Source organism: Condylura cristata, unplaced genomic scaffold (genome assembly GCF_000260355.1).
Source record: "Condylura cristata isolate star-nosed mole 26May11 unplaced genomic scaffold, ConCri1.0 scaffold00007, whole genome shotgun sequence".
Taxonomy (NCBI): domain Eukaryota; kingdom Metazoa; phylum Chordata; class Mammalia; order Eulipotyphla; family Talpidae; genus Condylura; species Condylura cristata.
In genome coordinates, this window is record NW_004567108.1 from 23,788,136 (window position 1) to 23,814,316 (window position 26,181).

A 26,181-nucleotide genomic window follows, 5' to 3' on the forward strand; every position below is an offset into this window, starting at 1 on the left:
CTAAGACCAAAATCTAGGCTTTCTGAAGAATTACTTTTGACAGTCTAGGGTTCCTGGACACCCCAGGTAGTGGTCTCAAATTCGTGTGCAGGAAACTCACCTGGGCCCTTGCATAATAGAGATCTAGCGATGACCTGGGTTTTTGCACTCTTAATAACACGAAAGTTCCTGAACCTAGCCCTGGAAGAGAGCCCTGAATAGATTTCAGATGGTTCTGTTTAGCCTTGACATAAACATAAAGAGCATGGTTATTTTCAATGAGAAGGTCTACAGGGATTTAGGAGACTCATTCATTTCTCAAAGCGGTCAGCAGTGTGCAATGATTAGGAGTCGCGACTTTCAAGTGAAAGTGAGTACTGGTAAAATCAATCAGGCAGTCATCAACAAGAACTCACAGTGAAGATAAATGACAACAAGAGGGAAGACTTTCAATGTGGAAATACATACTTAAGTAGTACTGTAATGTCTTTTTTTTTTTTAAGATTTATTTATGCATACAGAACTGGGAACTGGGGTACAGGGCAGAGGTGCAGGGGCGGTGAGAGGATTCACCAGAGACAGTGGAGAGCCGAACAGGCTGACTGTCAAAGTACACTGCTGAGGGGAGCAGCCGGCGGTCAGGAGAGGTCTGCTGCGCCAAGTGGATCACTTCGGGGGCCAGGATCGAACTCATGCTGAAGTGGCTTTAGCTTCTTAGTGCTGTTCTTTAACCCATTGTGCCGCCAGGGAGGGCCACTGTAATGTCTTTTAAACAACAGTTTAGAGCCCTCCCTGGCGGCGTAGTGGGTTAGGACGCACGCAGCACCTGCAAGCTAGGCACAGCTACTTCAGTGCCAGTTCCTTCTCCAGCCCCGGAGGTGACCCACATGGAGCAGCAGACCTATCCTGTCTCTCCCACTGCTCAGCAGTGTACTTAGTCCATCTGCCTGTTCTGCTCCCCACTGTCTGCAGTGAATCCTTTCATCGCCCCTGCACCTCTGGCCTGTACCCCAGTTCTGAAGGAATAAAAAAATAAACAAATCTTTTAGAAAAACAGTAGTTCAACGTGAAAGTCCCAGAAGTTAAAAGATGTGTTAGTGAATGTGTTTATTGGTTAAGAAATCTGAGAATTGATAAGTTTTAAAAACCTTTACTATTACTAAATAAATAGAGTTAAATATGCTAATATGCATTGTGAATCACTTTAAAGCATACTTAGTATGCAGTAATTTCCAAACCTATTTCATCATAGAACGCTTTTCAAGTGATTTGTGTGTGTGTGTGTGTGTGTGTGTGTGTGAAATACTTTTTAGCAGAGGGACCAGCAGGAGTTCTTCAGTGCAGCATAGAAATAAGTAACTTTCATCATAACTCTGCCATGAAGAAAAAATTAAATTGTGTTCTAAACAAAATAATAGGAAAGCAGAGAATTTTTATCGCATTGTAGAAAGTTTTTCTTAATATTTCATAGAGGGGGTAGGGAAAATAATTTATATTAAAATAAAACCCTCAAGTCTCTAGTTATTATCTGCAATGGACTATTCATTATTATTTAGTGGTAAGTTAAAAACCTCGCTCTAAAATAGAAATTTAATTTTTCTCTATTATTGTTGGGATATAGAAAAATGTGTATTTCCTAAGAACTCTAGAACTCATCCTATAATAAAGCAAAAATCATTACTTCAGATACTTAATAATAATGGTATGTATTATTACCTATATATAGACAAAGGCCAGATTGACTGAGAGAGCAAAGGAGAACCAGAGAACCTCTGATTGTATCTAGATAAGGTTTTCCAAAGAGTTGACTTGGAGGAGAGTGGCAAACAGAATCTTGAAAGGAGAATAAAAGAGAGATTAATTTATTGAAATCAAAAGGAAAGCAAATATCTGCTGGGGGAAACTTTTTTCTAATATGATTAACAGTGAAGCATCTAAAGGACATAAAATAGAAATGTTTAGACAAATAGAAATCATGACCTAAAGTGTTATGATTAAGCACTAGCCCTGTAAGACGTTGTGAGGGAAATAAGTCAAATTAATTTGTAATGGTTTCACCTTTATGTTTAAATTTGCTTTAATTAGACATTCACAAAATAAACTTATCACAGAATTATCTTCCCATATATTCAGAATCTCAGTACTCTTTAGAGAATACTGAGCTAATAGTGACAGGTAGTAAAGACTACTAATTAATGGACCTCTACAATAATCACAGCTTCTTGGGGGAAAAAAATGATTAGATTTAGGTCACACATATTATTCTGTTCTTTTTCATTATTAAGTTATAAAGATTCTTTGAATGGAAATAGATTTACCTTTTAATTCTTCATTTATGGAATAGATGATCATTCTAAATCCAGGTCATGAAGTAAAAATACCTTTATGTAGAATCTCCAGACTCTATACTTTTTAAACAAATAGTACACTTAAATCATAGTGCTTTGAATCTTAAGAATTGTGGGAGGGAAGTGTTTCTTTGCAAACTTTATAGATGTTAGAATTGAGCTACACAGTATTCTTAAATATGTTAAATTCTGATCAAGTTATGGAGTGACCTTTCATCATAAAGACTTAGGAAGTATTCTTAAATTCTATGAATATTTGACTTATTCACATTTTAAATCTGAAAGGAACATATTTAAAATTTAGAAGATTAAATTAACTTCACCCCTCAACCCCTTTTACATGAGCAAAACTTAAATGAAATTAAACAGTCCAAGTGAAACTCAAGCAACACATAAACAGAACTAGTTGTTCTCTTTTCATTTGAGGCTATAGTTTTTCTGGAAAAATTGTAGTTATATGCTGCAAGTACATGCTTATATTTTCTGGTAGGCCTATGGAATATTTTTTTAATGTGACTATGACATTTATGTGCAGTTATTATCAATTTAGAGATAAAAATTTAAGTTGGTAGATTACTTCTCTCTAGCTACAGGCACCTTAATATTTTTGGTCCTCAGTAAAAATTGTATCTTATGACTACAAATTTGATACCAACATTTAAAAATTTCACTGAAGTAGATTACTCACTATATTGTTATAATTCTTGAATCTTGCTTCTAAATTCATGAAATGAAGATAATCTTTATCCAGTGATAAAAATATGCATAGTACTCTTTAGTATTATTTTTCTCCAGACACTTGGTGCTTATTTTATTAGAGTTTACAAATTTTCTAATTTGTAATTAAGCTTAAAACATTTCTTAAATTCATGTTTTAAGAGATGGTTTATTTAAATTCCTTAAAACATGGTCAAAACTGCCATTTAATGATGTCAACCTTATTCTTCAGATGCTTAAATCTAAGGTATTTGCTAGCCTGTTAAAATGTCAAAGTGACTTAAGGAATAGCATAATTATAAGAGAGAACATTTATACTTATAATTGTATTGTTCTTATGAAAGCAATAGATATCACAATTATTTAGACAGAAATTATTTTTAAATATAATTTCGTGAAATATGAAGTCTATATACAACTAAGTTAATTTGCTGCTTCTTAATAATATAGAAATAGTACTCCTAACATATTGAAGACATGACATATTCTTTACCTAGACTTTTTTCTTTAAGATTTCTATTTTAATTTCATACTTAAACAAAATATCTAGATCCCAGATATTAATATTTTACCATATTTCCACATTTGCATTCTTTCTTGCAAAGTATTCCTCCCCAACTGACAAGAGGTTGCAAACATTTGCCTTTATATATTTCAGTGTCTATTTCCTATAAACAAGGATATTCTCTTTAGTAACCATAGTGTAGTTGTATAAATCTGAAAATGAGTAATCAGACAGTAATATCAGATTGTAAATTTTGCTCAGATTTCACCACATTACCCTAATAGTGTAGTTTATACTAAGATTTAATAAATACACTTATTATCCATTGACTATGGAAAGACATTTTAGAGTCTTTTTGACTAGAACTTCTGCAAGTCTTTGTGTTTTCTAATATGACACATTTGAAGAACACAGACCAGTTATTTTATAGAATGTCCATCAGTGAGGGTTTGTCTGTTGTTTCCTTGTAATTAAATTCAAGTCATGAAAGACTTAAAAAAATGAGATTAACACAAATTTTACAACAATAAATAGCATTCCTATTTATAATTTTAAGTCAATTTATTTGCGTGTTATATTTGAATCAAACAAAATACTTACCTCCAGTTTCCCAGAAGAAAGAATCCCTAAGAGATTTTATATATGTATTTTAAAGAACAAATTTAGCTTATTTGTTGAGATTCTTCTTGGTTTTGATGAAATCACATAGATCTAATAATTAAGAAAACAAAATGTAAAATAGTACTGATTTTCTCTTTTCAGTGACTCCTGAATGTCGACAGAAAGGAAAAAATTTCTTCCTTTCCTTAGATGAACTCAAATTCTTATCACAGCTTGTAAAATCACTTTGGAAGATGGAAAAGGATGTCCAAGAATTGTTTGAAGATATGTTTTTATCATTCAATATACCCACAAATGCTTCAGGTAACAAGTTCTTTTATATTAGTTCACAATTTTTCTGGATTTATTTCATACCTCTGAATCTATACCATTAACGTAAAAAAAAGATAGAATACTGTAAGTAAACCTTAAATGTAAGTCATCCTGGAATTATATTTCTTTTCTTTATACACATAAATTCCATTATTTTTTTCTAGTTGACAATACTTCATGAATTAGTTCTAGATAATTGTCTTTGTCGAGTCTGATTTTCTTTTTCAATTCAAAAGATTAGAAGATCTGGAGCATCCCTTCTGCTTACTAGCAGCCTGAAGATCTTGAACAAAATATTAACTTCAGTAGACCTCAGTTTTCTCATCTCTAAAATTATGGTATAGGAGCTGACTAATTTTCTTGTTTTAGAAAAATGTTTCTAATTTTTCTCAAGGCTAGACAATTTTATTTCAATAGTTTAAATAAGGTTGAGAATTAAATGATTTAGTATATGTAAAGTGTTTAAAAGAATATTTAGCAAATAATAATCAATAAAAATTAGTTCTTAAGATAGTTAAGTCACCATAATTGAACAAATTAACAGAAAAAATACATAAATTATGTCACAAAAGATGTCTTATCCCAAATTAGGTATCATATGAGGAATGTGTAGATAAAAGTTTATCTAATAATACATCGTCTTAAGTTTAGTCTTAACCAAATCATGTGTGTTGAAATGTTTCTAATATTAAAGGTGGAATTCAAAAACATAATGGTTATGTTCTCTATTATAGTATCTATAGTGTAAAATATTGTCTTCTATTTCAGAATGAATGATAATAAAAAGTTCTCTTACATTATACCATTTTAAGAGAACAAACCTTGTGATTGCATTTGCAAAAAACTACCACTATGAAATTTTAACCCCCACGACAGATGTCTTAGAAGAGAATACCTGAATTAGATTTAGTTGAATATGTCTATTTTTATTTTGATTTATTTACTTTGCTTGGCTAAAAACTACTAGAAAAATTATAGGGTTGAAGTGAATTCAGTAGTAACTTACTGAAACTTCTCTGTTTTGGGTGAGGTTTAGGTAGCTCTATTGAAAATAAAGTAAATAATGTAGATAATTTTTCCAAATTTAGAGATAATTTGAAGAGATTATAGATTTCTGAACCTGACAAGAAAAACTAAGTGGAAAACAATCAAAATATTAGACAAATTATAAATTAAAATATTGAAAAATTAAATTTAATTAGAAATGATGTGGGTACTAATGGGTCTTCTGGATGATACTGAATGTGTCCAAAAGGAGCTGAAAAGAGAGGTATGACCGCTTCATCTTTGATTGACATGTTGATGCCTCAGTTAGTTGACACTTGGCATTAGTACTCATCCATCATCCCTGGCATCCCTCATCCACATCTCTAGCATGGTATTTTTTAGGGGTGAATCACAAAACAGTGAAATATAGAACATCTGGACCTCAGGCTCATCATGTATTTGTCTGAGGCAAGCCAAATGAAAGATGAAGTCAATTCTGAGAACTTTTAGTCTTTGTAAGGACAGTATAAGTTCAAAGTAGAATTATGTTAGAGAGGTGTTGTAAAGACTTACAACAAAAATGGTTAAGAATTGAAGCAACATTTTGCCAGAATGATTTTGGAGGTGGGAGAAGGAGAAAAGAAAGAACAGATACACTTAAACTAGATTAAACTCAAGCAATGTTTAAACTTGCAAACTATATTTTGAGAGTTATAGTCACCATAATTGAACAAATTAACAGAAAAAAATACATAAATTATGTCACAAAAGATGTCTTATCCCAAATTAGGTATCATATGAGGAATGTGTAGATAAAAGTAACTTCACTATCACATAGTGTATTGTAGGTTTTCAAACATAGCATGTGGAAGAATTTCTAAAGATAGTTGTAGGAAATGTCTAAGTTCTAGAACATCTCCTTGTGGCATATGTATTCTTCATTGTGGAAATTCAGATGTTTTTTGGTAACCAAACTAAGATTGACTTAATCTGATATCTCTCTATATGAATGACTCCCTGAAAAGAATGATGTTGACGGAAATTGTCAAGAAAAATCTTAAATGTCTTATTAAGTGTAGCCAAGTTAAGCAATTCTTATCAAAAGCATTAGTTTCTTAAATCAGAAAGGGAAAGATTCCTTGAAATGGATGATTAAAGAAACCAAATGTATCTTAAATTATTCTGATAGTTAATGTTTTACTTAAAAAATCTTTTGAGGGAGAGAATGAGGTGGAGGTGGGGGAAACCCAAGTCCTTTAGTTTCCTGAGTATTTCTTTTGATTGAAGCATATTTTACTAATAAAGATCTTGGAAAGAGTTGCCTACTATGTCTACATAACCAAAACAATGTGCTGAAAGGAAGGTGTTTTTTTTTTTTTTTCATCATCCAGATGTTTTAAAAATATCCAGGTGCTTAACATCACATAGAGAAAATATAAAGATGATTAACAAAATACTTTGTTTTCTACTTTGGTATTTAATACTTTATTGTAGACCCAGCCAAACTGGCAGTACTTATAGTCATTTGAATGTGATGCAATAGATTTTGTGGAGACATACAAAATATTTTTTCTGAGAAAGTACAGATAATTAGTTATTATTTTTATTTGCTTTTGTTTGGTCATGATTTGATGATTTTTGTTTTGGGGGTTTCACAAATTGATAGGATGTTATTTGACTGGTATGATGCCATACTGTATTTCTTTTAGTTGATATCTTAGGGAGTAGCCTCAGGTCTGATTTATGGGGCATTTCTAAAACCCCTTCAGAATAAAGTTGTTCTTTGGGCAGTTCCTCAATTTCTCCAAAGGTGGCATCTGAGATTTATCTAAACCAGGAGGTTTCTTGGCCCTCATTTTTCTATAGCCCCAGCAATGACAAAGAGCAATGGCTGCTTCAATTGGATGTAAGAAGAACACTTAGGGTTTGTCTCAGAAGAATCAAAGATTTCAGATCTTCTGAAAGATTGTTTGTACTCTTAGGGGGTCTTAAGAGGGGTCAAATGGCTTCTAAGAGTTCCTTGGCTGGATGGTTAAGGGATTGTATTAGGGAGGCGTATATAGTTAAGGTAAAGAGGCTCCTAGGGTTTGTAAAGCTCATTACACTAGGACTTTAGCTGTTTCTTGGGCAGAGAGGTCGAAGGCTTGCACATTGGAAATTTGCAAGGTGGCCACCTGGGCTTCTCTTCATACTTTTTCATAGTATTATCTCTTGGATGTAGTCTCTTCTACAGATTCAGCTTTTGGTGGGAGGTTGCTTGTGAGCCAGAAAAGAACAGTGAAGAAAAGAAAGACTTACAGTTCCCACTCAGAGCTGCCAACAAGGCAAGTTGCTTTGTAGTGCACACAATGGGAGCCTATGAAGACCAATTTGGGTGTGAAAGTGGATGTCACAGGGAAGTACTGCCAACCTCTACTCTATGAAAGAAAGCGGCAGTGTGGAAACTAACCAGAAGTATAAAATGAACCACAGCGAACTCTGTAGGGGGAGGCTGTTCAGCAGCTGGCATTCCTGTGACTCTCTGCACTCTACCGAGGTCCTTAATCTGGGTGTTTTCTTAAAGAAACCACCATCGAGTGCATGCTAGTAACTATATTTCAGAGTGATGAGTCCAAAGTGGACTACCTTTTCTAGACAATGCTAATAATTGTATAGAATTTTCAATGTACGTTAAAATAGGTGAAATCATTTGTCAAATGTTCACAGAGCTCATGAAGTTTTACAATACTGAATTTTAAAAATGACCATTTTGAATTCCAAACAAATGTAAAAATAACAATTTGTTAAAATCATGAGATTTATTTGCCTAAGTTCAATATTACTATCTACATAAAGTGATCCTTTTTGCTTCTCTGTACACGATTATGATTAGTTCTAATGTCCTAAAAATTTGTGGAGGGGGATTATATCTTAAAGGCTATCATAATTATTTGATAATTCATATTTTTAAATTTTACCACAGAATTGCTTTCCAACAAGAGAAGTCTTGGTAAGCTTACCTTTGAGTAAATCAACATGATGTATTTGAGAATGGTATGAGACCTGTAAGACAACTAGTTTTTTTTTTATAAGTCTAACTATAGCTACAAAATTTCAGTTATTTCTAAAAAATACATCTACAAAGCTTATATATCAAACCATTGTTATTTTTCCAAATAACTCTTGAATTAACAAATTTTATGAACTACCTGTAGAAAAGTAAAGTGATGTTAAGAATCCAAGTTTGACCACTCATGTCATTAGTTATTTGACTTTATTATTTTTCCTACTTATTTTTTTTAATAGTAGTTTATGCATACAGTAAACATTTTAAGGAGGAAAAATGGTTAGGAGAAAATTTCTTTTCCTCTTAAGCTTTCTAGTTTGTCTTTTCATAGGTGACTACCTTTATATATATTCCATGTCAAAATAATATAAAATCTTGTCATACTATGCAAAAATCCTTTTTTATTAACAATTATGTAGAAACATTTTATTTTTCCTAAGAGATGAATAGCTTTCCATTGGTGCATATTCTATAATTTAGCCAGTCATGCATTTTCTTAATCATTAAAAAAATTATAATTTATTTATGCATACAAGAACTGGAGAGTAATCCAGAGGCATGGTGGGGGGGGGGTGAGAGGATTCACCGGTGACAAATGGGGAGCTGAACAGGCAGATTTACTGAAATACACTGCTGGGGTGAGCAGCGGGCAAGAAGTCTGCTATGCTGCAGTGGCTGGCTATAGCTTGATAGTGCTGGGACTTAACCCCTGTGCCACAAGGGAGGCCCCCAGCTATACAGTAATGATCATTTTTTCTTCATCTGTTTAACTACAAAAAGATGATGCAGCAAATGTCCTTATACATTTGTATGTATATCCGTTCAGTAAGTTTGTAAAATAGAATCACAAGTGAAAAAGGGTCTGGTCAGGCCTCCCTGGTGGTGCAAGGGGTTATGTCTCAGCACTAGCAAGCTATCTGTAGCAACTGCAGCATGAGTTCAATTCCTGGCCAGGGAACTGACACACATGGTGCATCAGACCTCTCCCATCTCACCCACCACTCCCCTCAGCAGTGCATTTCAGTAGATCTGCCTGTTCTGCTCCCAACTCTGTCTCTGCTGAATCTTCTCATCCTTATCCCACTTCTGGCCTATACCCCAGCTCTCATATGCATAAATGAATCTTTTTTTTTAAAAAAAAGTTCTGATCATTAACAGGATGAAAAGATAAGTCCTATTTACAAAATAACTATGATAAAGAACTTGTATCCAAGATGCAAAAGACTTCTTAAAAATCAACAAGAAAATAGGAAGTTCAATGGAAAAAAAATGGACAAAAAAGCTGAACACGTTCCTTAGTACACATATACAGATGGCAAATAAGCATATGAAAAGATACTCAACATCTTATGTCAGCAGGGAAAAGCAAATTACAAGTCAATAGCACACCTATTAGAATGGCTAAAATCTAAAAGACCTGGTAACAGTGTCAAATTCATTGTCAGTCATGTGAAGCAACAGGAACTCTCATTAATGATAAGAATGTAAAATAAAATAGAAATTTGATAGATGATTTGATAATATCTTATCCAGTAATTGTGGTCCTAGGTATTTACCCAACATAAGTTGAAAAATTATGTCCACACAAGCACCTGCACACAAAAGTTTATTCCAGGTATGGTCATAATGGCCAACATTTGGAAGCAACCAAAATACCCCACAGTAGGTGAGTAGATAAACAAAGCATGGTGCATCAATGAAATGGGTATTACTCAATGATAAAGAGACATGAGAATCAAGTCATGAAAAGACATTGAGGAACTTTCAATGCACATTTTAAATGGACATTGCTAAGGGACATTGAAATGTCTACTATATGATTTCACATGTATGGCATTCTGGAAACAGTGAAAGTATAGAGACTGTAAAATGATCAGTGGTTGCCAGGAAGAGAGGGTGGAGGAGGAGGGGGTGGATTTTTAGAGCAGTCAATCTTTTCTGTGAAATACAGTAACAGTGGATGTAAAACATGTATTTGGCAAAACCTGTAGAACTGTGTAGCACAAAGAATGAATCCTAATGTAAACTATGGACTTTGGTTAATAATAATCCATCAATATTAATTCATCAGTGGTAAGAAATGCTCCACACTAATGCAAGATAATTAATAATTATAAAAAATGAGGGCAGGGAGAAATATAGTATATTGAAATTTTCTGTACTTTGTGTTTAAATTCTTGAAAACCTGAAACTGCTCCAAAAATTAATGTCTATTAAGTATTTTTTTAAGATTTCATCATGTAAGACAGTTTGTCATATCTATTTTCATTGTTAATTGTGTGTCCCTCTGAAAACTAGAGACAGATTTTTCTTTCTGAAAATTCCATATTTTCTTTTAATAACCTTATAGTTTCATTTTCTTTATTTAAAGGTCTTTGTTCAATCTGGATTTTATGTCATTGTTAGAATTGACCCTATTTATAACACCATCTTAAAAAGACAATAAAAGGCAAGTTATAGAGAAAGTATTTTAGACTAAATGTTATAACACTGAGTTTGAAACCTTCTTTATGTTATGATGTGTGCTGAGAAATAAAGCAGGATTCATAAGCTGCAGTCCATACACCCTTGGGGTTCATAAATGAACTTTACAAAGGGTTATAGGAATCCCTGATCGTGTGTGTGTGCATTAATATTGTGCATTTTGGAAGGAGTGTTCTGTCACTTTAATCAATTTCTCAGAAGTGTTCACAAATCCAAAATGATTAAGAGACACTTAAGTTAGTAAAAACTAATCCTCAGAAAGATAAATTCTGATAAGAATTTCCAAATGGATGTTTATATCACCTACCAAAATGAATATTTGCCTTTCAAGGTACTTTATGTATAAGAATGTTGAAATTAGCTTTAACATCAGCCCAAAATACTTTTTCTGTGAACTGTGTTACTTAGGAATCATTCATGACTAAGCTCATAGAACTACATTTAGAAAAATAATAAAAACATGCAACTTCTGAATGATTATATTTGTCAGAAAAGCCAGTACATTTTTGAAATTTACTTTGCTCAAGCCATGAGAAAAAGTTGTTTCTTATGGGTCTTAAAAGAAAATGCACATCATAGTATATAATTCATCATCATATATCAAATGTAAGTAAACAAAACAGCAAATTCATTTACATAAAATTAAACTATTGCTAATAGAACCCTAATAGAAAATTGCAAATATCTTTTTAGCACATTTGTTTATTAGGTCAATTTTTTTTTCCCATAGAAAAGAGTTGAAGAAATATTTTAATTTTAGAAGCTAGGAAATATTTCCTATATCACTGTTTCTGTTCTTCAAACCAGATATTAATATTCTTTTTTTTTTAAGATTTATTTATTTATGCATACAGAACTGGGTTACAAGCCAGAGGTGCAGGGGTGGCAAGAGACTCACCAGAGACAGAGTGGGGAGCAGAGCAGGCAGATCCACGAGGTGCACTGCTGAGGGGAGCAGTGGGTGGGTCAGAAGAGATCTGCCGCACCATGTGTGTCACCTCTAGGGCCGGGGATCAAACTCGCAGTGAGGCGGCTGCAGCCAGTTTGCAGTGCTGCATCTTAACCTGTTGCGCCACCTGTGACGGCCCTATTAATATTTTTATTAAGACTATTTCTTGATATATGCGTGTTTATCTGTATACATTTCGCTCTCCTTATTTCAAAAAAGAATAACTATGCTAAAGGACACCACCAATTTTTAAATGCAGTACCTTAGAATTTAACATTTTAAATGAACAAGGCAATTAATATTTACTTTCGATTCTTAACATAGTCTATATTAACATCAAAATGAACTATTGACAGAATTTTCTGTAGTTTACAGTTACAGATGCTTTATATTAAATATGAACATAAATAGCATACAAATTTCAATCAAGGTAAATGTATGGAAAAGGACTTGCTGTATTTTGACCATCTTTATTGTAGTGATAACAGAACCCTTCAACTTGTTGACTATTTTTTACATCTTGGTATGTGGTCTGGGTATTTGATATGAATAAGCCTTTTCAACATATTTTTTTCTACATAATTAAGTTTAACTTGAGTTTATTAACCACATATAATATGGTTTGTTATCTTAATATATGTTTGTTTTATTTTCTAATGTACAGAAATTTTGGAGACATCTAAAAGGGAAGTTGTAATGGAGAAACCTAGAGTAAATGAAACCAGTATTCCTTCAGAGCAATTAATACCATTAAACGAAATGAGCAAAACATCAGTGGTAATATTTTTATTCATATGTAATAGTGTCAACATATATCTGCGAATCCATTATGAGTTTTATCCTGTAGCACTGAAAAAATAATTCCTGGCTGAAAATTGACTTACATGTTTGTTTGTTTGTTTTTAAAGATTCACTTATTTATGCATACAGAAGAGGGTAGAAGCCAGAGGTGCAGGGGAGGTGAGAGGATTCACCAGAGACAGAGTGGGGAGCAGAACAGGCAGATTGTCGAAGTACACTGCTGAGGGGAGCAGCGGCCGGCCGGCCAAGAGAGGTCTGCTGCATCTTGTGGGTCACTTCCTGGGCAGGCGGGATCAAACTCAAGCAGCAGTGGCCTTAGCTGTGTGTTAACCTGCTGCGCCACCAGGGAGGGCCAGACTTATATGTTTTTAATAAAAATCCAGTCTAATGAGGACTCTGCTCTCTTGTAAAATTCATCCCATGAGAAGAGGAGGGAGCTGAGTGTTCCACATCAGGGTCTATCATTTCAAAATTTGAATCTCAGGTAATTGTAGAAATGTGAGAAAATGGAGGTTAAAAAGAAATGAGAAAGGAAAGAATGGTTTAAACGGCCAATTTTTGAGGGATGCCCAACACTGCCTGTTTTTAGATCTGTTACTAGAAAAGTGACTAATTCAAGCAGGGATTCTGTTCATAGGGTCTTCTGATTTGCAGTAGGTAGATTACCACTGTAAACCAGATACATTAAAATAGGCAGTTTAATCTGAATGTGTTTTTAGTACTTTAGAGAACATTAGAAGAATTGGGGAAATATACATTCATAAACATATTGCCAAATGTGTCCAAGACCAAAGCAAAAATAGAAAACAAACAACACAAACCTTCACCTCAACTTCTCCCACCTGCCTCTTGAGTACAGATCACAATTCTTCATTTCCTGGAACAAAAATAGTGCTGCTTTCTACTTGTGGGTAGAGAAACTAAATAAAATTCTAAGGAAGTAAAAATCTAGATAGAGGCAATAGTGTGTTTTCTCTGAGAATTTATTTCTTATTGCTATATTTTGGCTTGTCTGATATCTAAGCATGAAAAGAAATAAAAGATTGAATATTAAATGCTGTCTTATGTTGCAATACTTGTTAACAATAAACTATAAAAAGACTATAAAAATCTAATTTAGGTTTTATTAAATATATCAAATTTAAAGATTGCTTTAGATGATAAATAGTAAGTGTAACTTTCAGTTCTCATAAAGATGGTTTTATTGAACTATATTTAAGAGATTAAATTTCAAAAAAAATTTTGATTACACTCACTGATGAATTAAAATGAAATGTCAGTATATTACTGTGTGTAAAGGATGCACATGTTTTTGTATATTATTTTATTCAGTAGGTAATATTTTTCAGGTTATAAGAATGACTTTTACAGTTTATCAAAAATGCCTATATTAAACCTCCTGAATGAATGCAATCATTTTATATCTATAACAATAGAAACACTTGTTGCTAAGTTAAGATTAATGTTACTTCATATAAATTTCTTTTCAGGCTCCTTTACTACATTTTGGCTGGAGAACTGCATTTAAAGAAGTCTCTCTTCCCATGGCACATTGTATAATAACAACAATCGAAGATTTTTCCACAAAAGTTCTCCAACAAGAACAGAATGAAAGATCTTCAGCTGTGAGCTATGTTATAAAACTTGTAAATGTTCAGCATCTTTGGAAGGACGGCTGTGTGGTTCCTGAAGAGGATCAACCAAAGAAAATTGCAAAGGCAAGTATCAAATGAAATCCTTTCAAAGTGTAGACCTCCTAATGAGTGCCGTGTGTGTGTTTCACAAATATAAAGCATTTTAAACAGAAGCTATAGAAAAATGGTTCAGCCTCTTGGCAAAAACTGATATTTGACCGAGTACCAGTATTTTCTTCTGGTATCTATGGGCCATTGCTAGCAAAAACAGACTCCAACTTGTCACTAATTTGTTTCTCTTTGAGTGTGAAGCAACTAAAAAGGAAGCTTCTATGATTCATGAAAAGCTAGAGAAATTATTGTTTGCATTTGAATTATATGTCTGAATGCCTTTAGGAGAAATTGAAAGGCTGAAGGAGTTAATATCTCGTATTGGTCTAGGCCACTTTAAGGGGTGGAGGGAAGGAAGGCATAAACAACAGAAAGTAATTTTCTCACTTCTGGAGCTAGATGTCTAAGACAAGGTGTTGGCAGGGTTGACTTCTTCTAAGGTCTTCCTTGCAGATGGTCTTCTCTGTGTGTTTCACGTGGTCTTCCTTCTATTCAAGTGCACAGGCAAATCTAGACATATGGAATGTGGGTCTGTCACATTGTCTCACTCTTATCACCTCATTTTAATTGATTTAATAGGCCCTGTTTCCAAATACAGTCCCATAATGAGATGAACTGTATGAATTGGGGGTAGATGGAACACAAGTCAGTCCATAAAACATTCTGGACAAGTATCTGTTGTTTATCTAAAGTTCAAATTTACTGGGTATCTTTGTTTTATTAGGTAATCCTATGGAATCCTGAAATGGAAATCTAATATTTACATCTTCATTTACTGCTTAACAAAAATTTCATTTCATTAGTCTTACATCTCTACATTTGTGTTTTGAGAGTCACAGAACATTCTGAGAAAAGGATGTAATTATGGAGATATATACAGCTACTCAGTATTAAGTCTGCATTGAATTCAGGAGCCAATGACTGTACATAATTATGTTAACTCACTTGAAGGTGAGTTCTTCATTTTTCTGCTACTATCACTCTGAGGCTCCAAAACATCCCTCAGGAACATTGCTGAAATAGAATGGAAGCAAGTTCTGTCTTCGAATCTACCAAGACTCTCTTGCCATTAAGAAGTAGACACATAATAAATAGTGAAAAGTTAGGCACATGACTTCTGAAAGTAACTGACTCCTCACCAATTAAAAGATGCTGCATGAGATTGTTTCTAGTATTTCTAGGTTACTTCTATTAAGTTGATATAGCCTTATTTCTATGGGGTGATTTATAAAAAAAAAATGACATGAAAACTTAGCCCCCCCAAAATGGAATACAATTTTATTAATGTCAAGGAAACATATTTTCTGAGTTCTGTTAACTACAGATAGGAGTATTGTCATGTAGAATTGCTTCTTGAGTGTTTCATAATGTGTCCGGTAAGCCTGAAGCCTTAAAGTTATATAGAGCGAAGCATCATTTGGTGTTTCCTTATTTGACATAAAACATTGAACTCACTACAACTGAGAAATCGATTATTACAAAGTTGCATCATTGTATTTATGTCAGATGCCAAATTTATCATTTAGGAATTTGGCTCCGCTGTACATAAATTACACGGTGCTGTCAGAGTACAAATAACTCCGTGCTACATTTATTTCTCCTTAGTTTTGTTCTGACATCTTGGAAAAACTTGACACAATGCTTCCACTGGCTCTGGCATGCAGAGATGATTCTTTTCAGGAAATTAGAGCAAACTTTGTGGAGGCCTGTTGTAAAGTCGCAACAGCTGTCTTGGTAAGACTGCAGGAGAGAGGGAAAGAATTTCCTTCCAGAGCATCCCTGACAAACGTGCACAGCCTGCTTGCCACTGCAATGTATGTCTTCCAGCATTTCACTCAATATGATAATTTGATGAAAGAAACTACTAAGAAGTAAGTGCCATTTAAATAAGGTGCTGGTCCTATTTAAAGTAACATGCAATCTTTGGCTATCCCAGGAGTGAAATATTAATGGTAATATTTGAGGGGGAATTAATAATTAACTAAGCGAATAATTTTCATTTGTCTTGACTAAGTAATGTAAAGGGGAGTAGCATAGGATATAAAGCCAGTTGGATTGTAAGACAGGTATTTTCTTTAAAGACACAATTCAAAGACTCGTTCATTTCTATATTTTAATCTTTAGCAACAATTTTGTGCATGTAGTTATGACATGACCATTCCATTTTGGAAGGCACATTGGACCAACCATAAATAAGTTTGTTTTAGTCCTTCATATACATGGTGATGAAATATGTACTTTCTGCTTCTGTTTCCAATAGGCTATTAGGAGCTGACATGGAGAAGAAATACATTTCAGTCTATTTTTTTTAAAGATTTATTTATTGATGCATACAGAACTGGGGTACAAGCCAGAGGTGCAGGGGCTGTGAGAGGATTCACCAGAGACAGAGTGGGAAGCAGAACAGGCCCACTGAGAAGTACACTGCTGAGGGGAGCAGCTGGCAGGTCAGGAGAGGTTTGCCACACCATATGCATCAATCTCTGGGGCCAGGGATCGAATTCGCATTGAAGCCGCTGTGGCTAGCTTGCAGTGTTGCATCCTTACCCATTACACCACCAGGGAAGGCCTTCAGTCTATTCTAATTATCACCAATGTAAACATATTTCAGAGCACCCATTTAGTAATAAACTTCATAATATATGAAGAGGAAACATTTGACAGTCTTTATTCTCATGTATTAGTAACCTAAAAGACTGTGTCTTCTAAATAGAGCTTAAAAATGATTACTGATCGGCCCTCCCTGGTGGCGCAGCGGGCTAAAGCACTGCACTAAGAAGCTTAAGCCAACTTCTCATGAGTTCGATCCCCACCTGCCCTGGAGGAGATCCACATGGTGTGGCAGACCTCTCCTGACCCACCCGCTGCTCCCCTCAGCAGTGTACTTCGTTGATCTGCCTGTTCTGCTCCCCACTCTGTCTCTGGTGAATCCTCTCACCCTCCGCATCTCTGGCCTGTACCCCAGTTCTGTATGGATAAATAAATATTTTTAAAAAATGATTACTGATCTTTTCACATAATATCCTTTAGAAAATAGTATAGCTCCTCTCAGAGGGAATATGTGGACTTAACAATCCAGTGTGAGTCTAGGAATCTATTATGTATTCCTAATTCAGCCTTTGCTATCTCTTCATTATGAGAGAAAACCTAAGAAAGTGGAATGTCAATAGCTGAAGATTAAAGTAAAATAAATTTGGCTGATGTAAGCTAGTACTACATTTCTTTAATTCTTGAAGGCAGTCAGATGTTGTGATTCATACTTGAATTTATAAACAAATGTGCCAGAGATCACTTTAGTCTCTGCAGAATATTTTAAAACAGTTTATGAGATAATTGACATCTACAAAATTATAATTTTAGAAATAAAAAGAATGTCTTTGTGGGACATGTGATAGCTTTATAAAAGTTGGTTCTGACAAGTGCTTGTTGTTCTCTGTAATAATGATAACCTAATGCCTAAATAATGCACTGATCTCTAATAACAGGTTTACAAAGAATACTTTTATTTTGAATGATGTATTGACAATGCAGTTTGTCTCAAGTTGAAGTGCATATTTGTGGAACAGCAGATGTATGTTTTCAAAGGACTTGCCAAACAAAGACCAGCTTTTTTTTTTTTTTTTTTTTCATTTTGGAAAGTGAATGTGGATGCAGACTTCAGCATTGAGAGGAAATGAATGATTGATATCTAATAATCAGAACCATTTGTAGTACTGGAGATTGTTACCGCCTACTGCACAGACCTTAAATCTCTGTCTCTTTGATCATTCCCTCCAAACAGACCCATATTCCTGGTGCCTGTCCAACAGTATCAGGAATTCATCAACACTCTACAGTTTCAGGTTACGGACTACTGCGTCAGAGTTTGTGCTACAAGCATTTTACAGGATGCTGAGAGCCACCACTGGGATGACTACAAAGCTTTTTATGAGGTGTGAAGTTAAGTTTACTATCCCTCCTTTTTACACAAATATGTTTTACTGCCTACCTGCTTTCTGGCTAATTAGAAACATGAGCTTGGCATTACTAACACACGGAGGCTGTTAGTATAATATTTTTTAAATATTGAGCTTATACTTAGGAAAAACACTGTTTTTAAAATCTGAAAAAAAAATTAGACATCAGAGCTCTCCTTCTGCTTAAAAGTAAAAATAACTTAATTTGAGCTGCAATGTTACAGTACCATATAATAAGCTGGAATATAATAAGATACAATGAGAACTCAAAGAATGAGCAATGCCAAAATGCTGCAAACTTATAATTTTTTTTTTACAAAGAGACTAGTTATAGGTATTCTTGTTTTTTTTTCTTATTATATATTTCCATCTCTGTTTGATATTTTTATTAAGCCTCTATTTTTTGTTTATTTTCCTTCTCATTGCATGTTCCTATGAGTGCACTTTCAGACCCATCTGATCATTTATAGCCTACCTATTTTCATTTAGCCCATGTTCTGAAATCCCAAATTTCTTCTGAATTAAAACTTAAAGATTCTAAGTGCAACCAAATCCAGATCAATGAAAATTATTCATCAGCAGACTTCATTAATTTCCTTTGTCCTAAATCCTATTGATTATACATAATCCACAATATTTGAAATTCTTTGAAGTTGATTCCAGAGTAGGTTGAAACATTAATAATATTTTAATCAAAGATAATCAGGTTTTTTAAAGAATCATCAGTCAATCTAGATTCACTAGTTTTTTCCAATTGCCCTTCCCTCCAAGTTGAAGTATCTGACTTGACTTTCCTAATTATCACGAAATTTTAGAATAACAGTGAAGTTTTATTCAGTGAAGTCATTCTTTCACCTGCCTGACACTGAGCTTTCCTATGGCTTCATTTATGCCTGAGTTATCATCATAATATATGTTGCCACAACAGAGAGGAGCAGATAATAAGAAACTCTTGTAAAGGACTTATCACTTTTTCTAAGGCCATTTCATTTCTCCTTTAGAGGCCCTTTCCAGATAGTTTTTCTTTTTGCAAGAGTGTCCATTTAGGGTTTTCCAAACCTGAAATACTTCAAACAGCAGCAAGCGGACTGGGGAGAAAATGGCACTACAGTGCTGCTGGTGGCCTGAGATAAGAGTGAGAGTATTGGCCTCCCCTCTTCTGGCAACATCACAGTTTGTTATTTGCCTTGAGGTAAACAGAGAAGTTGAAAATGAATCCATCTCATGTTTCAAACTATTTCAATGTGTCACGATACTAATGAGCAATTTTACATGATGTTTTCATTAAAAAACAGGTATCATCTCACTATATGTCTAACATAGGGGTATTATGTTTTCTCCTATGCAAAATGGGAGATAGGAGAGTGGTACAGTATAAGTAATAAGAGGATGCATTTAGAACCTGTATTGAAGTTACTGAGTACTTAAAAAAATAAAACAACAAATTGCCATGTAATACACAGTTCTTAGATCTTATGACAAGGCTGTAGCTTCAAAGACAGAAATAACAATACCGTTACCCTGTGATTATATGGGTGTTGTAGCTTCCATATACTTACATGGTCAGTAGTTACAATTTAATTACAGAGTTAGTGGCTGTTATTTATGCTCAGAAAAATAAAGTGATACTGTGTTTATACCTACCAAAAATAAGAATTTTCTAAAAATAGCACATATTTTAAACTGTTTTGACAACTGGAGAACCTGACCTGGTTTATCTCGTTTACCACACCCCTTTCACTGCCTCTCCCTATTGTTGCAAACAGGACTAGCATGTTTGTGTAAAGGCTGTTTGGGGGGGAAAGGAGATGAAATATACCCACTTGGAGGCTAAGGCAGAACAGATCTATCAGGGAGCCTATCACCGTAGACAAAGTGTAGTAAAGAAATAGTGAAAGCTATTACATGATGTGGAGCAACACTCGCTCATGTTTTGTGATATCAAGTGAGTCCCAGATACATCATTTCCATTTTGTAAGCTCTCAGGCTGACAGAGTCAAAGTTTGCTGTCTCTCCTGAAGGAGTGCTGCTCAGATGGCACAATAGGCGCTCAGGTTACCACTTAAAATTAAGTATTGGGTCTAATTGGTGTCTACTCAATGTGAGCAACTTATGTTTTCCAGTAGTCAAAGAATAAAGAATTGTCTGTTCAAAGATAACATTGTGTGTTTATGCTATTAAACCCAGCTGCTTGTTTCTGGATACATAATCTGACCATAAATAAAAGCTCACAGTTGTTTACATTATAGTGAGTCTACAAAAAAAATAACACGTTTACTAGCAGAATATTTTTGAAATGTCAACAAATAGTTCAGGAAATTAAATTAATCACATTTGGTTTAATAAAAACCCTTGAAACCAATGACTATATACATTTTGAAGAAAATTATAAGAACAATGAAAAGTTTGGAATGTTTTTAAGTAAACTAGAGAGTTAATAATTTAGCAAGTCTTAAAAAAAAGTATTTTTGTCTTTTAAAAGTTTGTGTACCTAAAATGATCGTTGTTTTCTCATTGAATTGCTAAATGTTAACAAAGAAGTTGTTTTCTATACATTTTAAAAATAAGAGAGGGGCTTCCCTGGTAGCCTAGGGATGAAATCTCAGCGCTACCATGTTATAATGGCTATATCCTCAGTTCGATCCCCACATCCCTCGCCAGGGAGCTGACCAACACTGCACAGCAGACCTCCCCTGTCTCACCCTCTGCTCCCCTCAGCAGTGTATTTCAGTAGATCTGCCTGTTTAGATCTGCCTGTTCTGCTCCCCACTCTGTGTCTGGCGAATCCTCTCACCCGCTCCCCACCTGCCTCCACCCTAGTTCTATGCATAAATAAATGGGTAAATCTTTAAAATCAATAAATAAAAATATGAGGCATCATATTGACCTGTCTATTATAAGCATCCATGTATTGCCATGCAGAAAGTTAGTGTTAGTCATTCCAATTAGCCTTATATGAGTTGGGTCAATTTTGCTTTCATTAACATATACCACAGGAAGTTGAGAAACTAAAACTTTAAACTCCCTTTTTTATTTAGGAATTTTTAAAAAGCATTTTTAATTATAGAAAACAAATAAATATAAGGAAGTATAATTTTGCTACTTTTGCATAACTTTTGTAATTTTTAAAAATCAGTTTTGACAAACTTGTAGTCAGGAAGTTATAAGCCAATAGTTTGAAGTTCCCTCCAGCTTGATATTTTGATGCCCACATTCCCCACATGAGAATAACAATTCTACTCACTTATAAATGCTGTTTGAAAGTCAATAGATAATAATTAGAATTTATTATTATAGTGACTACAAAAGATTTAGTAATCAAGCAAATTACCAAAAGAATAATATCTAAGGAAAATACTCTTGGGAGTGCCTGCATAAAAAATGGTGAACTTTGGTATAAAAGAACTGATCTTTTTTACATTTGCTGGGAAAATATAAGTAGTGAGCAATTGGCTTTAAGTCCAAGAGGGCTACTTAGAGATAAAATGGGAACTTTTACTAGTTTGTTTTGATATGGTAATATAATCAGGATAATGCTTGAGGAATACATTTTACTCTATTTAAAATAAACTTTTGATCTGATTTGAAGAAAATGAAGCCAAAATGAACATCCCTCCCTGAGAGCTTGTTAACTAATTAATGCTTATAAATCACTTGAGTCTTTCTCTCATTTCTGCCTGTTCCCCTTGCCCTTGGTGGCTGATGGGGCTCCCCCTGTGGTCTTGGGGAAAATGTGGCACACAAAAGAGAATGAGAAAGGAATGAGAATCTGGCCCCTGTGGAAGTAAGAAAAACTGTAAAAATACTAAGAAGTGATAACATCTGCCTAAGCTTTACAAAAGCTGGTAAAATTGGACTATTGTAGTATCTGTTTCTCTTGTTATTAAAACATTCTTGATAAAATAATATAATGATTTATTACTAATATAATAATTTTCAATGGTTATGCATCCCCCCCGACACCATGCATGTTGATAAGCTTACAGTATGTAATTTTTGCTTCTGTCATTTCATTATAACATGAAATCTGAAAGATTTATAAAATAATCTTAATAATGTTTGTAGTTTAAAAAATACATACAGACTTTATTTAAATCATTAAAACTTAATTTTAGACAAATCAATCAGCCCACAATCTATAGCTAACATGACTTATTTAACAACTAGAGAGCCAAGTGTTTGCTTTTTAAATTCTCGGCCAGAAGTAGGTAAATCCAGGATTCTTCTAGGTTAAAAGCTTGTGGTCTGGATTTGCACAAGAAGATCTAGTCTCATAATTGAAATGAAACATATGTTCCTTTGTCAATAAGGATGTTTTACATCTTGTCAAAAGGCTTTCTTGGTCATCTAGTGTGTCAAACTCTCCAGCTATTTCCTTTCAGCCTAAACTAATTAGGTTCATAGGAAGTAAACTGACATTCTGGAAGATGTGATTCTATTGTTTAATGTGTGGTGGTTTTGCCAGGGGGAACGATGCTCCTTCTCTCTCCAGATGTGGCATTATTTCTTGTGGGCTCTTCATCATGATCTCTGGACTATTTTGCCCCCTAAGTTAGCCCAAGATATTGTAGCAGAAGTGTTGGAGAAATCTTTGGGTCTCCTGGACTCCAGATATGCTCGGGCCCATCCAAGTTATAAGAGAACACCACAGATAAGGTAATTGAAGTTGCTTTTCAAGAAAACCTTTTCATTAGTTGGTATAAAGGAGAATGCAACTCTGAATCTTGTGACATAAATGCTTGTATATTTAACATGTTTCTAACACCTGAAAGACAATCATATTCACTTCTCCTGACACAGTTAAATGGAAATGTAGAAGTTGAATCAATATAACCTTGCTCTTATTTTTTTCAAATTGTTTATGAGCCCATTTGATTCTCAAAAAGGATTCAAGATGTATTGAAATCTAAATAATATATATGTATGTGTGATATATATGTATACATGTGTGTGCTATATATATGTTAATTAATAAGATACAGAAGAAAATAAAGGTCTCCAATAGAGAAAAAGGCAGCAGTGCTGTGATTGAGTAGTCAACTTGACACTGAGCTTCTAGACAACTGGGAAATTTTAGTTTCATTTTAAGCTTTTAATAGTATAGTTAATCTTTAGTACAGAATTCCTTTGTCTAATTATTTTTGTTCTTCATATCATATAATTATTTTCTTTCCTCTTTTTATTTTCCCCCTTCGTTATGTATACAAAAAACCAGTTCAGCAAAATGTGAAATCACAGATGAAGAGCAGCAATCACTGAAAATAAAAGACTGAGTTATAGTCCAACTCTATTAGAGTTATCAAGGCAACAAATATTACAAAATGTGTTTACATGGAAACACTGGTGCCTATGAAGAGAAGGGTTTTGTTTTATAAATATTCTGCCTAATGTGATTAAAATCTGTCCTCAGTATAAAATTTATTTTTTCATATGTATTTTGGGAAGAAAGGAAATGGCAGTCTTTTATTTTTTTCCCCTCAGTAGTGGGAATCATTTCCTGATCATGTTTTTGTAAAACATGCTGTATTTGAAGGGCATTTAGGTCCTGCTACAGTGTTTCATAAATATGGTATTTTGTACAGGCTGTTTTGAATTACTGACCAAGCATTTTTTTCCTTCAAAAATGAAGAATAGATGGAAAACTGCTTTTGAGAGCAAAGATACTGTCATTCTTTGTCTAATGTAGTATAAGTCACTTTTTACTATGAGGTGGCAGTTCGTTTTGAAATTGGATTCACTATTAGTTCATGAAATAGATAGTATTGTTAGCTAATTAACTTACTATAGAGACTTCTGGTTTTTATTTTCTGGGTGGTTACATAAGAATGCCCTGCGATGCTAGTTATTTTTTCCTAGTTTTTATAAATAAAGTAAATGAATATTTTTTGGAATCATTAATCCGAAACCACCATTATTGTGGAAAAGAAATGAGACGTGTGTAGATGTTTGTGTGTGGATTTATATCTTTAATTTGTAATTGTTTAATTAGCAATTAGAGTAAATGGATGCAAGGTACAATTAAACTTTCCTAAAGACTATTATTGATATTTTTAGTATTTTAGTAGCCTCCTACTATCATATAACAAATACACACACAATTTGCTAATATATGGATAAATGTATTATATATATTTATATATATACATATATATATCTGAATCTAAAATATTATTTTAAAATGTTCTTAAATTTGTGTTCACATCACTTCAAAATATAGATCTTCTATTTTTTCAACACTGAATTTAGAGGGGAAAAAAGTAAAGAGGAAATAAACTCAGGTCTGAAAATTTCATCATGTCAAAACAGTCTTAAAAAGATTCAGGATCCCTATTATTGCAAGAAAGACTCAAAGAAGTGGATTTAAAAATCAGACAAATAATGCAGCAATGATGCCACACATTTATTTACTATTAGAAATTTCTGAAACTCTACATGTCTCCATTTGTACTTCTGGTGTCCTTTTCCCCCTCCCATTTGCTGGGGGGACATGTTCCTGACCTTATATCTTTCCTTTCACAGCTTGTACTTGGATAAGAATTGTTCTACTATAAATATTAACCTATCAAGTACATGTAGATAATAGCAGCTTTTTTTCACTCTGTTGCTGAATGTAATTTCAAGGAAAGTCTCTTGAGCTTCTTGACTTGTATATTAGTAATCAAAACATTATAATAATAAAAAAATAAACATTTTTAAAGCACTCTTAAATATTTTGCTGTTAAAGATCTTATCAGTTCTAAAGGTAATCGTGTGCTAGCTCATCTACACCTGGAGACTCAAAGCTCCCTTTGATGTTTTCTGGTTCTCTTAATCTGTTAGCCAACCAAATATTGCTAGCCTTTTAAGTGCACAATATAAAAGATATGATTACTAGTGTACATACCAAGCAAAAAAACAATTTTGTTTAACATGATTTTCTTTTTCTTTCCAATAGACTTGATATCACAACAATTCTAATATGCACCGAGAACATGTTATGGTCAATATGTACATCTGTACAGAAGCTTCTAAATCCTCATGAGTATATAGATGATAAAATTTTTAAAATTCACACCCATTGTAATAATCTGTTTACAACATTAGTCATTTTGACTTCACCGTTAACTGAATTATACCAGTAAGTATCAATTCGTATTTACCTATTATATGTGAAATAATGTGATTTATTTCCTTACTGCCTATTAAATATATGAAATAGCAAGCACAAATTTTTTTTTAAAGATTTATTTATTTGTGCATACAGACCTGGGGTACAGGCCAGAGACAGAGTGGGGAGCAGAACAGGCAGATCTACGAAGTACACTATCGAGGGGAGCAGCGGGCAGGTCAGGAGAGGTCTGAAACGCCATGTGGTCACCTCCGGGGCAGGCGGGAATCGAACTCATGCGGAAGTGGCTTTAGCTTCTTAGTGCAGTGCTTTAACCCGGAGGGCCAGCAAGCACAAATTTTTTGAAGTGCATATTTGGTATTGTGAGTTGTCTCATTTTACAAAACTAATACTAACCAACAGGGTTTTCTTCAGTCTCAAAGAATTTAGTCCTCATACTGTATCACATTTCTACTGGTCAGTCTTACTCAGTTGCTCCCCCAAAACTAGGTGATTTTGAATTTCACTATTTGAGTTGTTTAAATGATTAAATTATATTAGTAGGTTGCTTGTTTCCATTATAGTTTGACAATCTATAAAAAAAAATCTTAATAGCTTTTTCTCTTTTTCAAATATCATTTTAG

General features: G+C 33.8%; 1 protein-coding gene across 1 annotated transcript in view; it reads left to right on the top strand.

Annotated features, from left to right (window-relative positions):
- The first annotated feature begins 244 nt into the window (after positions 1 to 244).
- LOC101622094 (uncharacterized protein KIAA0825-like) overlaps positions 245 to 26,181 on the top strand; it is a 63,570-nt gene continuing 37,633 nt past the window's right edge. The window contains exons 1-8 of the mRNA XM_012721757.1: positions 245 to 359; positions 4,312 to 4,473; positions 12,613 to 12,722; positions 14,240 to 14,467; positions 16,100 to 16,365; positions 18,276 to 18,426; positions 22,916 to 23,106; positions 25,385 to 25,567. Coding sequence (XP_012577211.1) covers positions 245 to 359; positions 4,312 to 4,473; positions 12,613 to 12,722; positions 14,240 to 14,467; positions 16,100 to 16,365; positions 18,276 to 18,426; positions 22,916 to 23,106; positions 25,385 to 25,567 — 1,406 coding nt within the window. The remainder of the gene's footprint in view (positions 360 to 4,311; positions 4,474 to 12,612; positions 12,723 to 14,239; positions 14,468 to 16,099; positions 16,366 to 18,275; positions 18,427 to 22,915; positions 23,107 to 25,384; positions 25,568 to 26,181) is intronic.